The sequence below is a fragment of the Trachypithecus francoisi genome, unplaced genomic scaffold, assembly GCF_009764315.1.
Source record: "Trachypithecus francoisi isolate TF-2019V2 unplaced genomic scaffold, Tfra_2.0 Lachesis_group5, whole genome shotgun sequence".
In the NCBI taxonomy this organism is placed as follows: domain Eukaryota; kingdom Metazoa; phylum Chordata; class Mammalia; order Primates; family Cercopithecidae; genus Trachypithecus; species Trachypithecus francoisi.
Window position 1 is genome coordinate 139,417,395 of NW_022681470.1, and position 22,277 is coordinate 139,439,671.

General features: G+C 52.7%; 1 protein-coding gene across 4 annotated transcripts; it reads left to right on the top strand.

Annotated features, from left to right (window-relative positions):
* Positions 1 to 4,454: 4,454 nt before the first annotated feature.
* Positions 4,455 to 21,395, top strand: KEAP1 (kelch like ECH associated protein 1). 4 transcript variants are annotated; one of them, XM_033199399.1, is made up of 6 exons: positions 4,455 to 4,841; positions 7,986 to 8,671; positions 15,563 to 16,248; positions 18,326 to 18,531; positions 18,810 to 18,986; positions 20,698 to 21,395. In XM_033199399.1, the coding sequence occupies exons 2-6, from the start codon at positions 8,033 to 8,035 to the stop codon at positions 20,862 to 20,864; spliced, it is 1,875 nt and encodes a 624-aa protein (XP_033055290.1). In that variant the 5' UTR covers positions 4,455 to 4,841; positions 7,986 to 8,032; the 3' UTR covers positions 20,865 to 21,395. The 4 variants fall into 4 exon arrangements, with proteins under 4 accessions (XP_033055290.1, XP_033055292.1, XP_033055289.1 ...); XM_033199401.1 differs by lacking the exon at positions 4,455 to 4,841 and adding an exon at positions 4,901 to 4,989; XM_033199398.1 differs by lacking the exon at positions 4,455 to 4,841 and adding an exon at positions 5,191 to 5,384.
* Positions 21,396 to 22,277: the final 882 nt, after the last annotated feature.

Here is a 22,277-nt window from a genome sequence, read left to right on the forward strand (position 1 = left end):
AAAAAGAAAAAAAGAAAAAAGAAAAGAAAGAGCACTCTCTGGTGTGATCTTCCTATAAGGACACTAATCCTATCATGAGGTTCCTACCTTCACGACCTCATCTAGACCTAATCACTTCCCAAAGGCCTCACCTCCAAATACCATGCCATTGAGGGTTAGGGCTACAACACACTAAAAGCGGGTGGGGGTGCATAATTCGGTCCATAGCACTTATTTATTTATTTTTTTTTTGAGACAGAGTTTTGCTCTTGTTGCCCAGACTGGAGTGCAATGGCGTGATCTCGGCTCACCGCAACCTCCGCCTCCTGGGTTCAAGTGATTCTCCTGCCTCAGCCTCCTGAGTAGCTGGGATTACAGGCATGCGCCACCATGCCCCACTAATTCTGTATTTTTAGTATAGATGAGGTTTCACCATGCTGGTCAGGCTGGTCTTCAACTCCTGACCTCAGGTGATCCGCCCTCCTCGGCCTCCCAAAGTGCTGGGATTACTGGCGTGAGCCACCGGGCCTGGCTGTTTTTTTACATTTAAAAAATGGAGGCCTGGTCAGGTACAGTGACTCATGCCTGTAATCCCAGCGCTTTGCAGGGCTGAAGCAGGAGGATCACTTGAGCCCAAGAGTTTGAGACCAAACTGGGCAACATAGTGAGACACCATCTCTACAAAAAATAAAAAACTTTGCTAAGTGTGGTGGCATACACCTGTGGTCCCAGCTACTTGGGAGACTGAGGCAGGAGGATCGCTTGAGCCAGGAGTTCGAGGCTGCAATGAGCCGTGATTACACTGCTGCATACCAGCCTGGGTGACAGCAAGACCCTGTTAAAAAAAAAAAAAAAAAAAAAAGGCCGGGCGCAGTGGCTCACGCCTGTAATCCAGCACTTTGGGAGGCTGAGGCGGGTGGATCACAAGGTCAGGAGATCAAGACCATCCTGGCTAACATGGTGAAACCCCATCTCTACCAAAAATACAAAAAAATTAGCTGGGCAAGGTGGCGGGCGCCTGTAGTCCCAGCTACTCCGGAGGATGAGGCAGGAGAATGGCGTCAACCCGGGAGGCGGAGCTTGCAGTGAGACAAGATCAGGCCACTGCACTCCAGCCTGGGCAACACAGCCAGACTCCGTCTCAAAAAAAAAAAAAAAAGAGGTGGGGCAAGGTGGCTTACACCTGTAATCCCAGAACTCTGGGAGGCCAGGTAGGGAGGATCGCTTGAGCCCAGGAGTTCGAGATCGGCCTGGGCAACATGGTGAAGCCCCAGCTCTACAAAAGAAAGAAAAAAAAGCAGGGGGAAAGAAAAAGTTAGCTGGGTGTGGTAGTGAGTGACTATAGTCTCAGATACTTGGGAGGCTGGGGCAGCAGGATCACTTGAGCCCAGGAGGTCAAGGCTGAAGTGAGCTATGATTGTGCCACCGCACTCCAGCCTGGGTGACAGAGCAAGACCCTGTCTCAAAAAAAAGACAAATAAATAAATAAAATAAAAGAGGAGTCCAGGTGAGGTGACTCACATCGGTAATCCCAGCACTTTGGGAAGTCGAAGCGGGCGAATCACGAGGTCAGGAGTTCAAGACTAGACTGACCAACATGGTGAAACGCTGTCCCTACTAAAAATACAAAAAATTAGCTGGGCGTGGTGGCTCAAGCCTGTAATCCTAGCTGCTCGGGAGGCTGAGGTAGGAGAATCGCTTGAACCTGGGACTCGGAGGTTGCAGCAAGCTGAGATCGCACTACTGCACACCAGCCCGGGTGACAGTGTGATACTCCGTCTCAAAAAAAAAAAAAAAAAAAAAAATCAAAAAAGAAAAAGAGAAAAGAAAAAATAGAAGATCTAGGTACATATCCATACAGTAAATGTGTTGCTCCTTTTAACTGGCTGCATAGTATTTCTTAGCAAGGAGGTGCCACCACTGATTAAGCCAGAACTCTACAGAGGGACATGTAAATGGGATCCAGTCCTTTTGCCATGATATGCATTATAATGCAATAAATGTGTGTGCACATGCTTCCTCCTGTATGTGTGCGAATGCACCTTGGATAAATCTCTACAAGCACCTGGCTCACCGGACCTGTAGGTTTGATTTTGAGAGATATTAGAGAGGTTGTTTTCTGCAACGTGCCAGGAGGGTGCTGGTTACAACCTTGGCCGCTCAACGTCTTCACGGACTATCTGGGGCGCCCCCCTGAGGAGCTGTCTGGAACTGCAGCTACACGCAACTACACGCAACAAGGATTTCCGGTAGCGGGGTAACTCTAACATAGCCCTACACGTGAGTCCTTCCAGATCCTAAGCCAGGACGTTCAGTTTTTCAAATTCACCCTGGAGGCTCCAGGGACCTAGAGTTTCCATTTATTATTCACTTACATGATGAAACCCCATCTATCTTTTTTTTTTTTTTTTCCATTTTGAGAGGAAATGACCGGCCTGGCCAACATGGTGAAACCCCATCGGTACTACCCCAGGCAGATCTCTGTTGTTCAGCCTGGAGTGCAATGGCAGGATTTCGGCTCACTGCAACCTCTGCCTACCCACCACCACACCCGGTTAATTTTTTGTATTTAGTAGAGACGGGGGTCTCACCATGTTGGTCAGGCTGGTCTCGAACTCCTGACCTCAGGTGATCTACCCGTCTTGGCCTACCAAAGTGCTGGGATTACAAGCATGAGCCACCGCACCTGGCCTCTCTATCTTTTTAAAGTAATGATAATTTAGATGACATTTAGATGAATTTTTTTTCCTTTTTTATTTATTTATTTTTTTTCGAGACGGAGTCTCACTCTGTTGCCCAGGCTGGAGTGCGGTGGCACGATCTCTGCTCACTGTAACCTCTGCCTCCCGGATTCAAGCAGTTATCTGCTTTAGCCTCCTGAGTAGCTGGGATTACAGGTGCCCGCCACCATGCCCTGCTATTTTTTGTATTTTTAGTAGAGATGGGGTTTCACCATGTTGGCCATGGTCTTGAACTCCTGAACTTGTGATCCACCTGCCTCGGCCCCCAAAGCGCTGGGATTATAGGCGTGAGCCACCGCACCCAGCCTAGATGAATTCTTTAAAATAAACTTACATACATTTATTTAAAAGTTAATGTTACATGATGAACGGTGGTGCATGACAAATCAGTATCCTCAGTCATGAAAAATGGCAATGGAATGGTTTCTATCTCTTGGGCGCTAGTATTCACACTTAGGTTTATTTTATTTGAGTCTGAGTCTCGCTCTGTCGCCTAGGCTGCAATGCAGTGGCGGGATCTCGGCTCACGGCAGGCTCTGCCTCCCGCGTTCACGCCATTCTCCTGCCTCAGCCTCCCGTGTAGTTGGGACTACAGGCGCCCGCCAGCATGCCCGGCTAATTTTTTTTTATTTTTAGTAGAGACGGGGTTTCATAGTCTTAGCCAGGATGGTCTTGATCTCCTGATCTCGTGACCCACCCACCTCGGTCTCCCAAAATGCTGGGATTACAGGCGTGAGCCACCGCGCCCGGCCCCGCATTTAGTCTTAATGATAATCTGGTAGATAGGTGCTATTATATTATTACCTTTTACAGAGAGGAAACTGAACCACAGAGAACTAAGTAAGCGCCCACTGGCACTGAACTGGCAAGAGGCAGATCCAGGGTTTGAACCCGCCACCCAAAGACAGGTGCCACACGCCTCTTGATAGGAAGTAAATCAAAAATAAAGACAAGGAAGGCCGAGTGTGGTGGCTCACGCCTGTAATTCCAACACTTTAGGAGGTAGAGGTGGGCGGATCACGAGATCAGGAGTTCAAGACCGGCCTGGCCAACATGGTGAAACCCCATCGGTACTAAAAATACAAAAAATTAGCTGGGCATGGTGGTGGGCACCTGTAATCCCAGCTACTCGGGAGGCTGAGGCAGAAGAACTGTTTGAACCTGGAAGGCAGAGGTTGCAGTGAGCCAAGATCAAGCTACTGCACTCCAGCCCAGGCGACAGTGCGAGACTCCGTGTCAATTAAAAACACACACACACACACACACAAGGAAAACCTGGGGCTTGGACCCAACACCTCACACCTATAATCCCAGAACTTTGGGAGGCCGATGGAGGGAGAATCTCTTAAACCCAGGTGTTCAAGACCAGCCTGGGCGACATCGGGAGACCCCCTCTCTACAGAAAAAAACAAAACAAAACAAACCAAAAAAACCCTAAAAATTGGCCGGGTGTGGTGGCCCGTGTCTGTGGTCCCAGCTACTCAGGAGGCTGAGGTGGGAGGATTGCTTGAGGGTAGGAGCTCGAGGCTGCAGTGAGCCGCGATAGTCATTGCACTCCAGCCTGGGCGTGCAGATCGGAGCGAGACCTTGTCTCTAACGGAAGAGAGAGAGAGAGAGAAAGAAAAAAAGAAAGAAAGGAAGGAAGGAAGGTAAGAAGGAAGGAAGGAAGGAAGGAAGGAAGGAAGGAAGGAAGGCAGGCAGGCAGGCAGGCAGGCAGGCAGGCAGACAGACCCAGCGAGGTAGACCATTTTCCCTAGATCCTGTGGCCGCCAGACCACGAGGCAGGCGCTGTGCGTCGTTAAAATAGCAAGTGGTGGCGCGCAGCCCCGCCAGGAGACGCCCGGCGACGAAACCAGGAGATGGAAGAGACAGTGAGAAGGGGGGCCTGGCTGTGCGTCCCCGCCCGATGCCCCACTCCTCGCCGACGGGCGCCGGGCACCTGCGGGAAGGGCGGGAGAATCGCCGCTCCTTCCCCGCCGCGCCCTCTCCGCCCTCTCCCCGCCTCCTTTTCGGGCGTCCCCAGGCCTCTCCCCAACCGACAACCGAGACCCCGCAGGCCACGCAGCCCTGGCGCCGAGGCCCCCCGACGGCGGAGGCGCCCGCGGGTCTCCTACAGCCAAGGTAAGGAAGGAATCGCCCGGACCGGGCCATGGACCCCGGGCTTCCCGGAAGCGAAGTGTGCGGGTGGCATCGCCGTACCCGGAGCCCCTGCGCGCCCCGGGCATCCCCACCCTGAGGGACCCCCTACGGAGGCGACCCGGTGGCCGAGGTGAGCGCTCCGGCAGCAGCGACGGGGAGGGGTGTCCACCCCATCCCCGGTGCGGGCCAGGACGCGCGGATCTGGAACTCGGGGTTCAGACTCCCCGCGACCCGGACCACGCGGCTGAGCGCGCCCAGGGCCGCATGCCCCCGCCCCGCGGCCATGCTGGGAGCAGTGGTGGCCGCGCAGCTCGGCGACCGCAGGCGTGGGCGGGGGCTGGGGAGAGGCCCTCCGCGGTCCCTACCGCCCGAGGCCAGGGCCCGGGGACTTTTATTGTGACAAGGCGGGCGCCCGGCTCTGCTTAGTCATGGTGACCTGCGCGCGCTCCGCGCCTCCCCCACGCGCAGCGATGGAGGCGCCGAGGCTCGGCGGTGGAGGCGGAGCCGGAGCGCGGCCATGGCGGGGTGAGTGAGGCGGGATGTGCCCGGGCTGCGGGCATCGCGGGCCGCGAGCGCCCCTGCGGTCGTGCCCGGAGACCAGGAAACCGGGCGCCACGGCCCAGGGAGCCTCTGAGTTCCCCGCCAGGACTCGGAGGGCCAGGAGGGCGAGGCCTGGGTCCAATCTTTTTGTTGGACGGCGCAACTCTCGGGGTGGCCCGGGAGCGGCGGAAACCGAGCGAGAGAACCCGGAGGCGAGGAGCAGACGGAGGCCTGGGGGCTCCGAGGCGTTGGGGGGCTCGATCTGCGTTCTGGGGTTGGCAGCCGAGACGCCGCGGCGGGGTCACTTCCTCGCCTCTCTGGGCCTGGTGACGGCTCAGGAGGGGCATGCGCAGTCGCCCACTTGTCGCTTTGTAGGGTGGGGGAAGTGCCCGATGCCCAAGGGGCATCGTTGACCGATTGGCCAAAGACCAAGACGCAAGCCCAGGGCCTTGGCACCGGAGGGGGGGCCGAGTGGCACCCAGGGAGGGTGGAGGAGGCCGCTCTGGCAGGCACGGTGGCACGGGCATTTAGCCAACCACCCGTGTACTGACCCCTGCGCAGTGCCAGGCCCCAGGCGGGAGGCACAGGAGAGGGTTGGCCCGACGCCAACCTACATAGGGTTCCCTGCCATTTGAGGCGCTGGTGCCGGGGACGAGAGACAGTCGATCAACAAACAAGCAAAGGAGGTCATTTCAGTTCCTGACAAGCGCAGTGATGACAATAGAACAGGGAAGAGGGGATTCTGAGTGGAGCCCCAGAAAGAGGGGAGTAAGAACTTGCAGATCCACTTGTGGGGAACCACTTGGAGATCCCCCACTCCTTTCAAAACATAACTCACGTCTGCGCACAGCAGCCTATGCCTGTAATCCCAGCATTTTGGGAGGTCGAGGAGGGGGATCACTTGAGGCCAGGAGGTCGAGACCACCCTGGCCAATATGGTGAAACCCCATCTCTACTAAAAATACAAAAAATTAGCCCATCATGGTGGCTGGTGCCTGTAATCCCAGCTGCTCAGGAGGCCAAGGTATGAGAATATCTTTTTTTTTTTTTTTTTTTTGAGACCAAGTCTTGTTCTGTTGCCCAAGCTGGAGTGCAGTGGCGCTATCTCTGCTCACTGCAAGCTCCGCCTCCCGGGTTCACACCATTCTCCTGCCTCAGCCTCCCGTGTAGCTGGGACTACAGGCGCCCTCCGCCATGCCCGGCTAATTTTTTGTATTTTTTAGTAGAGACGAGGTTTCACCATGTTAGCCAGGATGGTCTCATGATCTGCCAACCTCAGCCTCCCAAAGTGCTGGGATTACAGGCGTGAGCCACCACACCCCGCTGAGAATATCTTGAACCTGGGAGGCAGAGGTTGCAGTGAGCCAAGATCGCACCACTGTACTCCAGCCTGGGCAACAGAGCGAGACTCTGTCTTGAAAAACAAAACACAAAACACATAACTCATCTCCTGGCCCTCCAGGCTCCAGGGGTTTCCATGAAACCCTTCCTTAAGTCCTTAGCTCTCACTGCACTCCTTCTCAATTCTCCAGATTGACTGTCTCAGCCTCTGAGCCACTGCACTTGCTATTTCCTCTGCCTGGAAAACTATTCCCCAGCCTCCCACTTTATAATAATTTTCATCCTTGTCTCAGCTCTAACCTCACCTTCTCAAAGAAGCTTGGTCTGTCAGATTTTAAAAAACTGCACCCAGGGCCAGGCACGGTGGCTTACGCCTATAATCCCAGCACTTTGGGAGGCCAAGGCAGGCGGATCACTTGAGGTCAGCAGTTTGAGACCAGCCTGGCCAACATGGTGAAACCCAGTCTCTACTAAAAATTTAAAAACTAGCTGGGCGTGGTGGCGGGCACCTGTAGTCCTAGCTACTCAGGAGGCTGAGGCAGGAGGATCGCTTGAATCCGGGAGGTAGAAGTTGCAGTGAGCCAAGATCGAGCCAATGCACTCCAGCCCGGGTGACAGAGTGAGACTCCATCTCAAAAACAACAACAACAACAAAAAACTGCACCTGATTCTCACATTGTCACAATGCTGTTGTAATTTTCTTCATGAAGCTGATTTTCCAGGTCTTGCTTATTTTAGTTTATGATTGTTCCTCCCCGCAGGTGTCAGCTCCAGCAGGGTAGGATTTTTGTGTGTTTTGCTCACTGCTGTGTCTTCAGCACCCAGATCAGTGCCTGGCATACAGTAGGTGCCCAATAAATGGTGAGGCAAATGAAGGAATGAGCCTGACATGCTCTAGAAAGGGAAAGGCCACCAGATTACTGAAACAGAGTGATCAATGGGAAGAGGTGTCAGGGGCTAATTGTGTAGGGCTTCGAAGGCTGTTGAGGAGTTCAGTTTTACTAGGTACTGTGGGAGGCATTGGAGGATCCAGAGCAGGGGAGAGACATGACCTCACCTATGTTTTAAGATGGGCTCTTGGGCTGGTCAGGTCAGGGGGATGTTTGCAAATTTGCAAATGGACTCTGCTTCACCTACTCTGCAGGAAAACTGACCTAGGAATTGCTTTATCTTACAAAAGGAGACCCTGCAGGTGCTGGCCCAGCCCCAACCCCTGCCCCCTGCCCTGTGCTCTCTCCCCTCCAGGCCCCTGAGTGCCAGAGGTGGTGGTGTTGCTTATCTTCTGGAACCCCATGCAGCCAGATCCCAAGCCTAGCAGGGCTGGGGCCTGCAGCCGATTCCTGCCCCTGCGGTCACAGTGCCCCGAGGGGGCAGGGGACGCGGTGATGTATGCCTCCACTGAGTGCAAGGCGGAGGTGACGCCCTCCCAGGATGGCAACCGCACCTTCAGCTACACCCTGGAGGATCATACCAAACAGGCCTTCGGCATCATGAACGAGTTGCGGCTCAGCCAGCAGCTGTGTGACGTCACACTGCAGGTCAAGTACCAGGACGCGCCTGCCGCCCAGTTCATGGCCCACAAGGTGGTGCTAGCCTCATCCAGCCCTGTCTTCAAGGCCATGTTCACCAACGGGCTGCGGGAGCAGGGCATGGAGGTGGTGTCCATTGAGGGTATCCACCCCAAGGTCATGGAGCGCCTCATCGAATTCGCCTACACGGCCTCCATCTCCATGGGCGAGAAGTGTGTCCTTCACGTCATGAATGGCGCTGTCATGTACCAGATCGACAGCGTTGTCCGCGCCTGCAGTGACTTCCTAGTGCAGCAGCTGGACCCCAGCAATGCCATCGGCATCGCCAACTTCGCCGAGCAGATTGGCTGTGTGGAGTTGAACCAGCGTGCCCGGGAGTACATCTACATGCATTTCGGGGAGGTGAGCGGGGAGGTGGGGCTGGGGGCAGTGTCAGGAGAAGGACCAGGGATGGACGAGTGCTCATCACTGTCTCTCCTTGAGATGTGAAGGCAGGAACCTGGAGAAAAAGGAGGTTCTGGGCTGGGCACAGTGGTGTAGTCCTCACAGTTTGGGGGGCCTAGGTGGGAGGATTGCTTGAAGCCAAAAGTTCAAGACCAACCCGGTCAACATAATGAGACCCTGTCTCTAAACAAACAAACAAATAAACAAAAAACAACGGGGGGCTGGGCGCGGTGGCTCAAGCCTGTAATCCCAGCACTTTGGGAGGCCGAGGCGGGCGGATCACCTGAGATCGGGAGTTTGAGACCAGCCTGACCACCATGGAGAAACCCCGTCTCTACTACAAATACAAAAAAATTAGCCGGGTATGGTGGTGCATGCCTGTAATGTCAGCTACTCGGGAGGCTGAGGCAGGAGAATCACTTGAACCCGGGAGGCGGAGGTTGCTGTGAGTAAAGATCGCACCATTGCACTCCAGCCTGGGCAACAAGAGCGAAACTCAGTCTTAAAAAAAAAAAAAAAAACAACTGGGGCCAGCCGTGATGGCTCATGCCTGTAATCCCAGCATTTTGGGAGGCTGAGACGGGTGGATCAGCTGAGGTAAAGAGTTTGAGACCAGCCTGGCCAACATAGCGAAAACCCATCTCTACTAAAAATATAAAAAGTTGCCAGGCCTGGTGGTGAGCGCCTGTAGTCCCAGCTGCTCAGGAGGCTGAGGCAGGAGAATCACTTGAACCCGAGAGGCGGAGGTTGCAGTGAGCCGAGATTAGGCCACTGCACTCCAGCCTGCGCGACAGAGCGAGACTCAGTTTCAAAAAAAAACAAAAAAAAATTAAAAAACAACTGGGGTTCTGAGTTCCTTGTCTACACATGTGGGGACACTGGTGAACAGCTAGGGAAGGTGAGGTCTTCATGTGTCTCTGGGCTCCCTGGTTTCTCTGGGGTCAAAGGTAGGGACAGAGTGCAGTGAACAGCAGCCAAATCCTGGGGCAGCCCAGCCTTTCGGACAGTCAGCAAATGTTTATTGGACACCCGTGACAGGCTGCAAGCTGTAAGCCTGAACCTTAGTCATGTTTTCTTTGGTCCACGCAATGTCCTTATACCGTTTTTGGTTTCATTTTCGTTTCTCTGAAGGAAATTATCTATAGAAATTGACAAGAGAGGGCAGGGCCCCGTGGCTCACGCCTGTAATCCCAGCACTTTGGGAGGCTGAGGCGGGTGGATCACCTGAGGTCAGGAGTTTGAGACCAGCCTGACCCAATATGGTGAAATCCCATCTCTATTAAAAATACAAAAAAAGAAAACTAGCCAGATGTGGTGACATATGACTATAGTCCCTGCCACTTGAGAGGCTGAGACAGGAGAATCGCTTGAACCGGGGAGGTGGAGGTTGCAGTGAGCTGAGATTGCGCCATTGCACTCCAGAGTGAGACTCTGTCTCAAAAAAAAAAAAAAAAAAAAGCCCTGGTGCAGTGGCTCACGCCTATAATCCCAGCACTTTGGAAGGCTGAGGTGGGCAGATCACCTGAGATCAGGAGTTCAAGATCAGCCTGACCAACATGGAGAAGCCCCATCTCTACTAAAAATGCAAAATTAGCCAGGCGTGGTGGCGCATGCCTGTAATCCCAGCTACTCGGGAGACTGAGGCAGGAGAATCACTTGAACCCAGGAGGTGGAGGTTGCAGTGAGCTGAGATTGCACCATTGCACTCCAGCCTGGGCAATAAGAGCGAAACTCTGTCTCAAAAAAAAAAAAAGTTTTTGAAGAGGTGAGGTCTTGCTCTGTCCCTAGGCTGGAGTACAGTGGTGCCATCATAGCTCACTGTAGCCTCCAACTCCTGGGCTCAAGGGGGCCTCCTACTTCAGCCTCCTGCGAAGCTGGGACTATAGGTATGCAGCACCACGCGTGGCTAATTTTTTTAGTTTTTAAATTTTTTTGTAGAGACAGGGTCTTGCTATGTTGCTGAGACTGATCTCGAACCTCCTGGCTTTGAACAATCCTCTGACTTTGGCCTCCCACAGTGTTGGGATTACAGGTATGAAGCACCGTAGCAGCACCAGGCCAAGAAGTGGCTATTCAGCCCTTACTGTGGGCCAGCCCCTTTTCTAAGTGATTTACATCCTTTGCATCATTGACTGTTCCCCACCATCCTATGAGGCAGTACTACCCTTTGGCCTAGGCAAGCAGGGCAGTGCCCCAGGCCCCAAGCCTTCAGGAGTTCCATGTCTTGGCGTTCCTTCCTGGAAATTTTCTAAGTCCCCCATTGGCTGGTACCAGCTGGGGATGGATGTTACACTGGTCTGCATTTCTCTCCTTCAGGGATAGATTCTTTCCTACCCTCTATGTTACATGTGGGATTGATCAGATGCCCCAGGGCTCTCAGGCATTAGTTCTAGGGCCCGCAGCTTCTAGAAAAGTGGTCTGTAGAGTAGGAGAAACATATATGGTGTTTCTTGTGTTTGTATGAGCATGGGGTACTAGATTAAAATTGGTCATATAGACGAGTGCCTGACAACTTTTTTTTTTTTTGAGATGGAGTCTCACTCTGTCACCCAGGCTGGCATGCAGTAGCACCATATCAGCTCACTGTAACTTCTGTCTCCTGGGTTCAAGCAATTTTCCTGCCTCAACCTCCTGAGTAGCTGGGATTACAGGCACCTACCACTAAGCCCGGCTAATTTTAAGAAATATTTTTAGTAGAGACGGGGTTTCACCATGTTGGCCAGGCTGGTCTCTAATCCCTAAGCTCAGGTGATCTGCCCGCCTTGGCTTTCTTAAGTGTGCTGGGATTACAGGCACGAGATACCACGCCCGGCCCCTACCACCCCCGCCTTTTTTTGAGACTGAATCTGGCTCTATTGCCCAGGCTGGAGTGCAGTGGCAAGATTTCGGCTCATTCCAGCCTCCACCTCCTGGGTTCAAGAGATTCTCATGCCTCAGCCTCCCAAGTAGCTGGGATTACAGGCGTGCACCACCATGCTGGCTACTTTTTGTATTTTTAGTAGAGACATGGTTTCACCATGTTGGCCAGGCTGGTCTGGAACTCCTGATCTCAAGTGATCTGCCCAACTTGGCTTCCCAAAGTGCTGGGATTACAGGTGTGAGCCCCCGCACCTGGCCCTTTTTTTTTTTTAAATGGAGACAGGGTCTGGCTCTGTCACCCAGGCTGGAGTTCAGTGGCACGATCTCTGCTTATTACAAACTCCAGCTCCTGGACTCAAGTGATCCCTCCACCTCAGCCTCCTGAGTAGCCGGAACTACAGGTGTGAGCTACCATGCTTGGTTAATTTTTGTATCTTTTCTTGGTAGACATGAGGTCTCACTATGTTGCCCAGGCTGGTCTTAAACTCCTGGGCTCAAGTAGTCTCCCCACCACGGCCTCCCAAAGTACTAGGATTACAGGCATGAGCCACCACACCTGGCTACAAGAAAGATTTATCCAGGGCTTTGTATACCCTAGGAGTAGCCTTACTTTGAGGTGGCCATTAATATAATCCCATTTTACAGAGGAGGAAAACCAAGGCATGGAGCATTTCAGAGATTTGCCCAGGTCACACACCTATAAAGTGATCGGATCAAAATTCCAACTCATCAACTCATGCTGGTTTCTTCAGAGCTTCCACTTTTTTTTTTTTTTTTTTTCCTGAGATGGAGTCTCATTCCATTGCCCAAGCTGGAGTGCAGTGGCACAATCTCAGCTCACTACAATCTCTGCCTCCTGGGTTCAAGCGATTCTCCTGCCTCAGCATCCCCAGTAACTGGGATTATAGGTGTGCGCCACCACACCTGGTTAATTTTTTTGTTTTTAGTAGAGACAGGGTTTCACCATGTTGGCCAGACTGGTCTCGGACTTCTGACCTCAGGTGATCCGCCTGCCTGGGCCTCCCAAAGTGCTGGGATTACAGGCAGGAACAACTGTGCTGGCCCAGACCTGCCACTTGTTTTTTCCACAACATTCTCTCCTGATGGCTTATTTTTTCCTTTTTTAGTCCATTTGCCATTTTAGAAAATGATTTCATTTTAAAAAACAAGATGGGTGAGGTGGCTCGTGCATATAATCTCAGAGCTTTGGGAGGCTGAGGTAGGAGAATGACATGAGCCCAGGAATTCAAGGTTACAGTGGCACCTCTGCACTCCAGCATGGGTGACAGAGCAAGACCCTGTCTCTTAAAAAATGAACTCAGACACCCCGTCTCCACCAAAAATATAAAAATTAGCCAGATGTGGTGGTGCGTGCCTGTAGTCCCAGCTACTTGGGAGGCTGAGGCAGGAGAATCGTCTGAACCCAGGAGGCAGAGGTTGCAGTGAGCCGAGATCGTGCCACTGTATTCCAGTCTGATGACAGAGTGAGACTCCATCTCAAAAAAAAAAAAAAAAAAAAGAGGCCGGACATGGTGGCTACACTTGTAATCCCAGCACTTTGGGCGGCCCAGGCAGGTGGATCACAAGGTCAGGAGATCGAGACCATCCTCCCTAACATGGTAAAAATCCATCTCTACTAAAAATACAAAAAATTAGCTGGATGTGGTGGCAGGCACCTGTAGTCCCAGCTACTCGGGAGGCTGAGGCAGGAGAATGGTGTGAACCCAGGTGTTGGAGCTTGCAGTGAGCTAAGATCACACCACTACACTCCAGTCTAGGCAACAGAGCGAGACTCCATCTCAAAAAAAAAAAAAAAGAAAGAAGAAAGAAACAAACAAAAAACTCAGAGGCCGGGTACGGTGGCTCACGCCTGTAATCTCAGCACTTTGGGAGGCCGAGGTGGGTGGATCACCTGAGGTCAGGAGTTCAAGACCAGCCTGACCAACCTAGGGAAACCCTGTCTCTACAAAAATACAAAAAAAAAAAAAAATTAGCTGAGCATGATGGCGGGTGCCTGTAATAGCAGCTACTCAGGAGGCTGAGGTGGGAGAATCGCTTGAACCTGGGAGGCAGAGGTTGCAATGATCCAAGATCGCGCCATTGCACTTCAGCCTGGGCGACAGAGCAAGACTCTGTCAAAAAAAAAAAAAACACACAATAAAATAAAAATAAACTCAGAAAAAATAAGTAACATATTCTTAGAGTTCAAAAACCAAGCCAGGTATGATAATGCACACCTGTAATCCTCAGGAGGCTGAAGTAGGAGAATCATTTGAGCTCGAGAGTTTAAGACTGGCCGGGCACGGCGGCTCACACCTGTAATCCCAGCACTTTGGGAGGCCAAGGCAGGTGGATCATGAGGTCAGGAAATCGAGACCATCCTGGCTAACACAGTGAAACCCCGTCTCTACTAAAAACACAAAAAACTAGCCGGGCGAGGTGGCGGGCGCCTGTAGTCCCAGCTACTCGGGAGACTGAGGCAGGAGAATGGCGTAAACCTGGGAGGCGGAGCTTGCGGTGAGCAGAGATTGTGCCACTGCACTCCAGCCTGGGCGACAGAGCGAGACTCCATCTGAAAAAAAAAAAAAAAGATTTTAAGACCAGTGCTGGGTGCAGTGGCTCATGCCTGTAATCCCAGCACTTTGGAAGGCGAGGGGAGTGGACCACTTGAGGTCAGGAGTTCCAGACCAATATGGTGAAACCCCGTCTCTACCATAAAATATGAAAATTGGCTGTGCATGGTGGCACACACCTGTAGCCCCAGCGACTCAAGAAGCTGAGGTGGGAAGATTGTTTGAGCCCAGGAGTTCAAGGCTGCAGTGAGCTATGATCGTGCCACTGCACTCCAGCCTAGGTGACAGAGCCTGTCTCAAAAGCAAAAACAGTCCAGGTCCGGTGGCTCACACCTGTAATCCCAGCACTTAGGGACGCTGAGATGGATGAATCACCTAAAGTCAAGAGTTCAAGACCAGCCTGGCCAACGTGAAGAAACCCCATCTCTACTAAATATAAAAATTCCAGCCTGGCCAACATAGTGAAACCCCGTCTCTACTAAAAGTAAATACAAAAAAATTAGCCACTGTGGAGGCACACCCCTGTAATCTCAGCTACTTGGGAGGCTGAGGCAGGAGAATCACTTGAACCCTGGAGGTGGAGGTTGCAGTGAATCAAGATCTCACCACTGCACTCTAGCTTGGGCAACAGAGTAAGACCCCATATCAAAATAAATAAATAAAATAAAAAATTAACTGGGCATGGTGGTGGGCGCCTGTAATGCCAACTACTTGAGAGGCTGAAGCAGGAGAATCACTTGAACCTGGAAGGCGGAGGTTGCAGTGAGCTTAGATCACACCACTGTACTCCAGCCTGGGTGACAGAGCGAGACTCCCTCTCAAAAAACAAACCAAAACCAAAACCAAATGATAACCCAGGATACACGATCTATTGAGTCTTTGCCCATTTCCCTGAGTCCCAATGACATACCTGGTGCATAGTATTAACCTTTTTTTTTTTTCTTTTTTTTTTTGAGACGGAGTCTTGCTCTGTCGCCCAGGCTGGAGTGCAGTGGTGCAATATCGGCTCACTGCAACCTCCACTTCCCGCCTCCCGGGTTCAAGCGATTCTTCTGCTTCAGCCTCCCGAGTAGCTGGGAGGCACCCATGTGCCACGACACCCAGGTAATTTTTATATTTTTAGTAGAGATGGAGTTTCACCATATTGGCCAGGCTGATCTCTCAACTCCTGACCTCGTGATCCGCCAGCCTCGGCCTCCCAAAGTGCTAGCATTACAGGCGTGAGCCACCGCACCCGGCAGTATTAACTCATTTAGTCATCATAATGTATGCGGTTCCTATTATTTGAATCCCCATTTAGCAGATGAGGAAGCTGAGACTGTCAGCCGCAGTGGTGAGTTACTTATCATCCCTGTCCTGCTTGGTGAGGTGTGGGGGCCACTCGGGAGTCAGCCCGTCCCACTGTCGCCCTCTGCAGGTGGCCAAGCAAGAGGAGTTCTTCAACCTATCCCACTGCCAACTGGTGACTCTCATCAGCCGTGATGACCTGAACGTGCGCTGCGAGTCCGAGGTCTTCCACGCCTGCATCAACTGGGTCAAGTACGACTGCGAACAGCGACGGTTCTATGTCCAGGCGCTGCTGCGGGCCGTGCGCTGCCACTCGTTGACGCCTAACTTTCTGCAGATGCAGCTGCAGAAGTGTGAGATCCTGCAGTCCGACTCCCGCTGCAAGGACTACCTGGTCAAGATCTTTGAGGAGCTCACCCTGCACAAGCCCACGCAGGTGATGCCCTGCCGGGCGCCCAAGGTGGGCCGCCTGATCTACACCGCGGGCGGCTACTTCCGACAGTCGCTCAGCTACCTGGAGGCTTACAACCCCAGTGACGGCACCTGGCTCCGGTTGGCGGACCTGCAGGTGCCACGGAGCGGCCTAGCTGGCTGCGTGGTGGGCGGGCTGTTGTACGCCGTGGGCGGCAGGAACAACTCCCCCGACGGCAACACCGACTCCAGCGCCCTGGACTGTTACAACCCCATGACCAATCAGTGGTCACCCTGCGCCCCCATGAGCGTGCCGCGCAACCGCATCGGGGTGGGGGTCATCGATGGGCACATCTATGCAGTCGGCGGCTCCCACGGCTGCATCCACCACAACAGTGTAGAGAGGTAAGTGGCAGGTCCTGGGTGTGGGCTCTGAGGGTCCTGCTCCTGGCAAGTCCTAAGACACTGAGATCCGGGGGTTCTTCCTGAGGCTGCTTCCTCTCCCTGTCTTAAGGGAGTGGAGACCTCAGGAGGAAGCTAAGCTCCTTGGAGAGCTCTAGTCCGTGACCTTGGATTCTGTGCCTGGAGCTGGGAAATGCTTAGGGGACTCTCATAAACCCATACGGTTCCTTTGTGCAGATTTGCAAAAAGTTTCATCAGTTTGAAATTGTTGGGCACGTGCCGTGGCCCATACCTGTAATCCAGGACTTTGGGAAGTTGAGGTGGGAGAATTGCTTGACTCCAGGAGACTAGCCTGGGCCATAGAGTAAGACCCTGTCCCTCTTGCTGTGCTGCCCAGGCTGGAGTGCACTGGTTCCATCTTGGGTCACTGCAACCTCACCTCCCAGTGATTCTCCTGCCTCAGCCCCCGGAGTAGCTGGGACTATAGGTGCCTTCCACCATGCCTGGCTAATTTTTTTTTTTTTTTGTAGAGATGGGGTTTCACCATGTTGGCCAGGCTGGTCTCAAACTCCTGACCTCTAGAGATTCTCCCACCTCAGCCTCCCAAAGTGCTGAGATTACAGACGTGAGCCACTGTGCTGGACCTCAAGGACTATTTGAGCATTAAAGAGTGATGCTGAATGTGTGATTTCTCCTTTCTGAGATGTTATCTTGTCATCTGTGAAGTGGGGGATATGGCTGAGCCACTAGGGGTTTATCAGATGTGGTTTTGTTTTGTTTTGTTTTGTTTTGTTTTGTTGTTGTTGTTGTTGTTTTGAGACGGACTTGCTCTGTTGCCCAGGCTGGAATGAAGTGGCGCCATCTCCGCTCACTGCAAGCTCCGCCCCCGGGGTTCACACCATTCTTCTGCCTCAGCCTCCCGAGTAGCTGGGACTACAGGCGCCCGCCAACACACCCGGCTAATTTTTTTGTATTTTTGGTAGAGACGGGGTTTCACCGTGTTCGCCAGGATGGTCTCCATCTCCTGACCTCGCGATCCGCCTGCCTCGGCCTCCCAAAGTGCTGGGATTACAGGCGTGAGCCACCGTGCCCGGCCATCAGATGTGTTTTTGAACTTGAGCAATTGATGGCTAGGATGCCCAGTTTCCTCATTTGGAAAATGGAGTTGCTGATACCTTAGTCCTTAGAGAATGACTGCGAGCACTAGAGTTCTAGTGGAGGTGGGCACAGTGGTGTGCACCTGTAGTCCCAGCTACTTAGGAGGCTGAGCCAGGAGGGTTTCTTGAGCTCAAGAGTTTGAAGCTGCAGGCTGGGCGTGGTGGCTCATGCCTGTAATCCCAGCCCTTTGGAAAGCTGAGGCAGGCAGATCACTTGAGGTCAGGTGTTCGAGACCAGCCCGGCCAACATGGAGAAACCCAATTTCTACTAAAAATACAAAAATTAGCCAGGCATGGTGGCGGGTGCCTGTTATCCCAGCTACTTGTGAGGCTGAGGCTGGATAACTGATTGAACCCAGGAGGCGGAGGTTGCAGTGAGCCATGCTCTCACCATTGCACTCCACCTCAAAAAAAAAAAAGTTTGAAACTTCAGTGAGCTGTGATTGTGCCACTGCACTCCAGCCTGGACAACAGAGCAAGACCCTGTCTCTTTTTTTTGTTTTGTTTCGTTTTTTTTTTTTTTTTTTGAGACGGAGTCTCTCTGTATCGCCTAGGCTGGAGTACAGTGGCACGATCTCAGCACACTGCAACCTCCATCTCCCAGGTTCAAATGATTATCTCGCCTCAGCGTCCCGAGTAGCTGGGATTACAGGCACCCGAGATCACACCCAGCTAATTTTTGTGTTTTTAATAGAGACAGGGTTTTACCATATTGGCCAGGCTGGTCTTAAACTCCTGACCTCAGGTGATCCGCCCTCCTCGGCCTCCCAAAGTGCTGGGATTGCAGACACGAGCCACTGCACCTGGTGACCCTGTCTCTTTAAAGGGAGAAAAAAAGGGAAAAAAGGGGTATCAGGCCCTTAAGTATTCCACGAAGGTCAGCTATAATGGCCATTGTCCCCATTTTTCTTACGCCCTTGCAGGTATGAGCCAGAGCGGGATGAGTGGCACTTGGTGGCCCCAATGCTGACACGAAGGATCGGGGTGGGCGTGGCTGTCCTCAATCGTCTGCTTTATGCCGTGGGGGGCTTTGATGGGACAAACCGCCTTAATTCAGCTGAGCGTTACTACCCAGAGAGGAACGAATGGCGAATGATCACAGCAATGAACACCATCCGAAGCGGGGCAGGTGGGTGGGGATGGTAGGGAGGGGAGCATCCAGGAACACCCCCACCATCCTGGGGTGAAACTGAGCCAGGCCTGGGAGAGAGCCCCTGTTGCAACCCTCACCCTGGGGTAACCACAGAAGCACTGGATTCTGATAGAGTCCAAGCTTCTCTCTCTCCCTGCTTCATTTCTGAGGGTGAGAAGGGAGAGGAGAGAGGAAAGGTCTCCCTCAAGGAGGTGATGGCTGGGGCTCCCAAAGCCAGTCCTCCAGAGTCACCTTCTCTGCACGGTGCCCTTTAGGCGTCTGCGTCCTGCACAACTGTATCTATGCTGCCGGGGGCTATGATGGTCAGGACCAGCTGAACAGTGTGGAGCGCTATGATGTGGAAACAGAGACATGGACTTTCGTAGCCCCAATGAAGCACCGGCGGAGTGCCCTGGGGATCACTGTCCACCAGGGGAGAATCTACGTCCTTGGTGAGGCCCTGGGGGCGGGGAAGAGTCCTGACTAGCCCCATCTCTTGTGGACTGTGGCTGCTTTTGCTTTTTTGCTTTCCTTTTTTTTTTTTTTCCTTAGAAACAGGGTCTCTCTCGCTCTGTTGCCCAGGCTGAGTGCAGTGGTGCGATCACAGCTCGCTGGAGCCTCAACCGCCTGGACTCCAGCCATCCTCCTGCCTCAACTTCCCAAGTAGCAGGAACCACACGCACGCACCACCACACCCGGCTAATGTTTGTTTTTTTGAGATGGAGTCTCGCAATGTTGCCCAGGCTGGGGTGCAATGGCATGATCTCAGCGCACTGCAACCTCCGCCTCCTGGGTTCAAGTGATTCTCCTGTCTTAGCCTCCTGAGTAGCTGGGACTACGTGCCGCCGCCGTACCTGGCTAATTTTTTGTATTTTAGTAGAGATGGGGTTTCACCATGTTAGTCAGGCTGGTCTCCAACTCCTGACCTCGTGATCCACCCGCCTCAGCCTTCCAAAGTGCTGGGATTATAGGCCTGAGCCACCGCACCAGGGCTTTTTCTTTTTTTGAGACAGGAGTCTCGCTCTGTTGCCAGGTTGGAGTGCAATGGCGCGATCGCGGCTCACTGCAACCTCCGCCTCCTGGTTTCAAGTGATTCTCCCCCCTCAGCCTCCCAAGTAGCTGAGATTACAGGTGCCCACCACTATGCCTTGCTAATTTTTGTATTTTAGTAGAGATGGGGTTTCACCATGCTGGTCAGGCTGGTCTTGAACTCCTGACCTCAGGTGATCCGCCCACGTCAGCCTCCCAAAGTGCTGGGATTACAGGCGTGAGCCACCACACTCGGCTTAATGTTATTTATGTATTTATTTATTTTTGAAACGGAGTCTGGCTCTGTCGCTCAGGCTGGAGTGCAGTGGCGCACTCTCAGCTTACTGCAAGCTCCGCCTCCCAGGTTCATGCCATTCTCCTCGCTCAGCCTCCGGAGTAGCTGGGATTATAGGCACCTGCCACCACGCTCCGCTAATTTTTTTTTTTTTTTTTTTTTTTGTATTTTAGTAGAGACGGGGTTTCACCATGTTAGCCAGGATGGTCTCAATCTCCTGACCTTGTGATCCGCCCACCTCGGCCTCCCAAAGTGTTGGGATTACAGGCGTGAGCCACCACACCCGGCTGTTTTTATTTATTTTTATTTTACTTTTTTGAGACAGAGTTTTGCTCGTGTTGCCCAGGCTGGAGTGCAATGGTGCAATCTTGGCTCACTGCAACCTCTGCCTCCCAGGTTCCAGTGATTCTCCTGTCTCAGCCTCCCTAGTAGCTGGGACTACAGGCGCGCACCACCACACCTGGCTAAATTGTTATGTTTCTTTTGGTAGAGATGGGGTTTCACCATGTTGCCCAGGCTGGTCTCAAATTTCTGGACTCAAGTGATCCACCCACCTCAGTCTCCCAAAGTGCTGGGATTACAGGTGTGAGCTACTGCGCCTGGCCTTTTTTTTTTTTTTCTTCAGTAAGAGACTAGAGTTTTGCTATGTTGCCCAGCCTGTCCTCGAACTCCTGGCCTCAAGCCATCCTCCCGCCTCAGCCCTGCAAAGTGCTAGGATTATAGGCGTGAGCCACCGCGCCCGGCCTGCTTTTGCATCTCACAGCTGCTTCTCCCTCTCTGTCCCCTGCTCTTGGATGTGGTGTGACAGGTGGTGACTGTCCCTTCTGTTCTTCCTGCAGGAGGCTATGATGGTCACACGTTCCTGGACAGTGTGGAGTGTTACGACCCAGATACAGACACCTGGAGCGAGGTGACCCGAATGACATCGGGCCGGAGCGGGGTGGGGGTGGCTGTCACCATGGAGCCCTGCCGGAAGCAGATCGACCAGCAGAACTGTACCTGTTGAGGCACTTTTGTTTCTTGGGCAAAAATACAGTCCAATGGGGAGTATCGTTGTTTTTGTACAAAACCGGGACTAAAAGAAAGGACAGCACTGCAAATAACCCATCTTCCGGGAAGGGAGGCCGCGATGCCTCCGTGTTAAAATGACATCTCAAAAAGAAGTCCAAAGCGGGAATCATGTGCCTCTCAGCGGAGCCCCAGGAGTGTCCAAGACAGCCTGGCTGGGAAAGGGGGTGTGGAAAGAGCAGGCTTCCAGGAGAGAGGCCCCCAAACCCTCTGGCCCGGTAGTAGGCCTGGGTCCCACCCAGCCAGCCACGCCGGCAGCCCTCACCTTGTGATTTGTTCTTGGATACCTGGGAGGGGGCCAATGGGAGCCTCAGGGGGAGGCCCCCTCTGGAAATGTGGTTCCCAGGGATGGGCCTGTACATAGAAGCCACCGGATGGCACTTCCCCACCGGATGGACAGTTATTTTGTTGATAAGTAACCCTGTAATTTTCCAAGGAAAATAAAGAACAGACTAACTAGTGTCTTTCACCCCGGCTCTGGGCTGGAGGTCTGAAACCTGGGGCCAGAAAGGGCTCTTCTCCTGAAACACACTCCTCTTTGACTTAGGGCTGGTATTTGAAACCAGTTTGTAATCTTTGCCCATCGCATTTTGATATGTAGGGCATCTTTCTCCCCATAGGCAAGCCACACAGTTGTCCTTCAGTTTCAGCTGCCTTGGAAGACAAGGAGCTAATTCCTAGTCACATCTCCCAGGGCTCCCCAAGCTCTTTTTTTTTTTTCTTTTCTTTTGAGACAGAGTTTTGCTCTTGTTGCGCAGGCAGGAGTGCAATAGCAGCATCTCGGCTCACAGCAACCTTTGCCTCCTGGGTTCAAGTGATTCTCCTGCCTCAACCTCCCGAGTAGCTGGGATTACAGGCATGTGCCACCACACCTGGCTAATTTTGTATTTTCAGTAGAGACAGAGTTTCTCCATGTTGGTGAGGCTGGTCTCAACTCCCAACCTCAGGTGATCCGCCCGCCTCGGCCTCCCAAAGTGCTGGGATTACAGGCATGAGCCACCATGCCTGGCCTACTTTTTTTTTTTTTTTTTTCAATATGGAGCTTTGCAACCTCCTCCTCCAGGGTTCAAGCAATTCTCCTGCCTCAGCCTCTCTCGAATAGCTAGGATTACAGGCAAGCACCACCACACCCAGCTAATTTTTGTATTTTTAGTAGAAACAGGGTTTCACCATATTGTCCAGGCTGGTCTCAAACTTCTGACCTCAAGTGATCCACCCACCTCAGCCTCCCAAAGTGCTGGGATTATAGGCATGAGTCACCGCGTGCGGCCTCGTAAATTTAGACACAACCAAATGTATCACTCTTTTACTTCCTTAATAGTTCTCTTTCGATTTTTCTTTTCTTTTCTTT

What these genes read in the sequence shown, in the direction of transcription:
- KEAP1 (XM_033199399.1), top strand. Translation starts at nt 8,033, where the DNA reads ATGCAGCCAGATCCCAAGCCTAGCAGGGCTGGGGCCTGCAGCCGATTC. An exon ending in CACCACAACAGTGTAGAGAG is followed by an intron (nt 16,249 to 18,325) that starts GTAAGTGGCAGG and finishes ACGCCCTTGCAG; the next exon opens with GTATGAGCCAGAGCGGGATG. An exon ending in GGGGAGAATCTACGTCCTTG is followed by an intron (nt 18,987 to 20,697) that starts GTGAGGCCCTGG and finishes TTCTTCCTGCAG; the next exon opens with GAGGCTATGATGGTCACACG.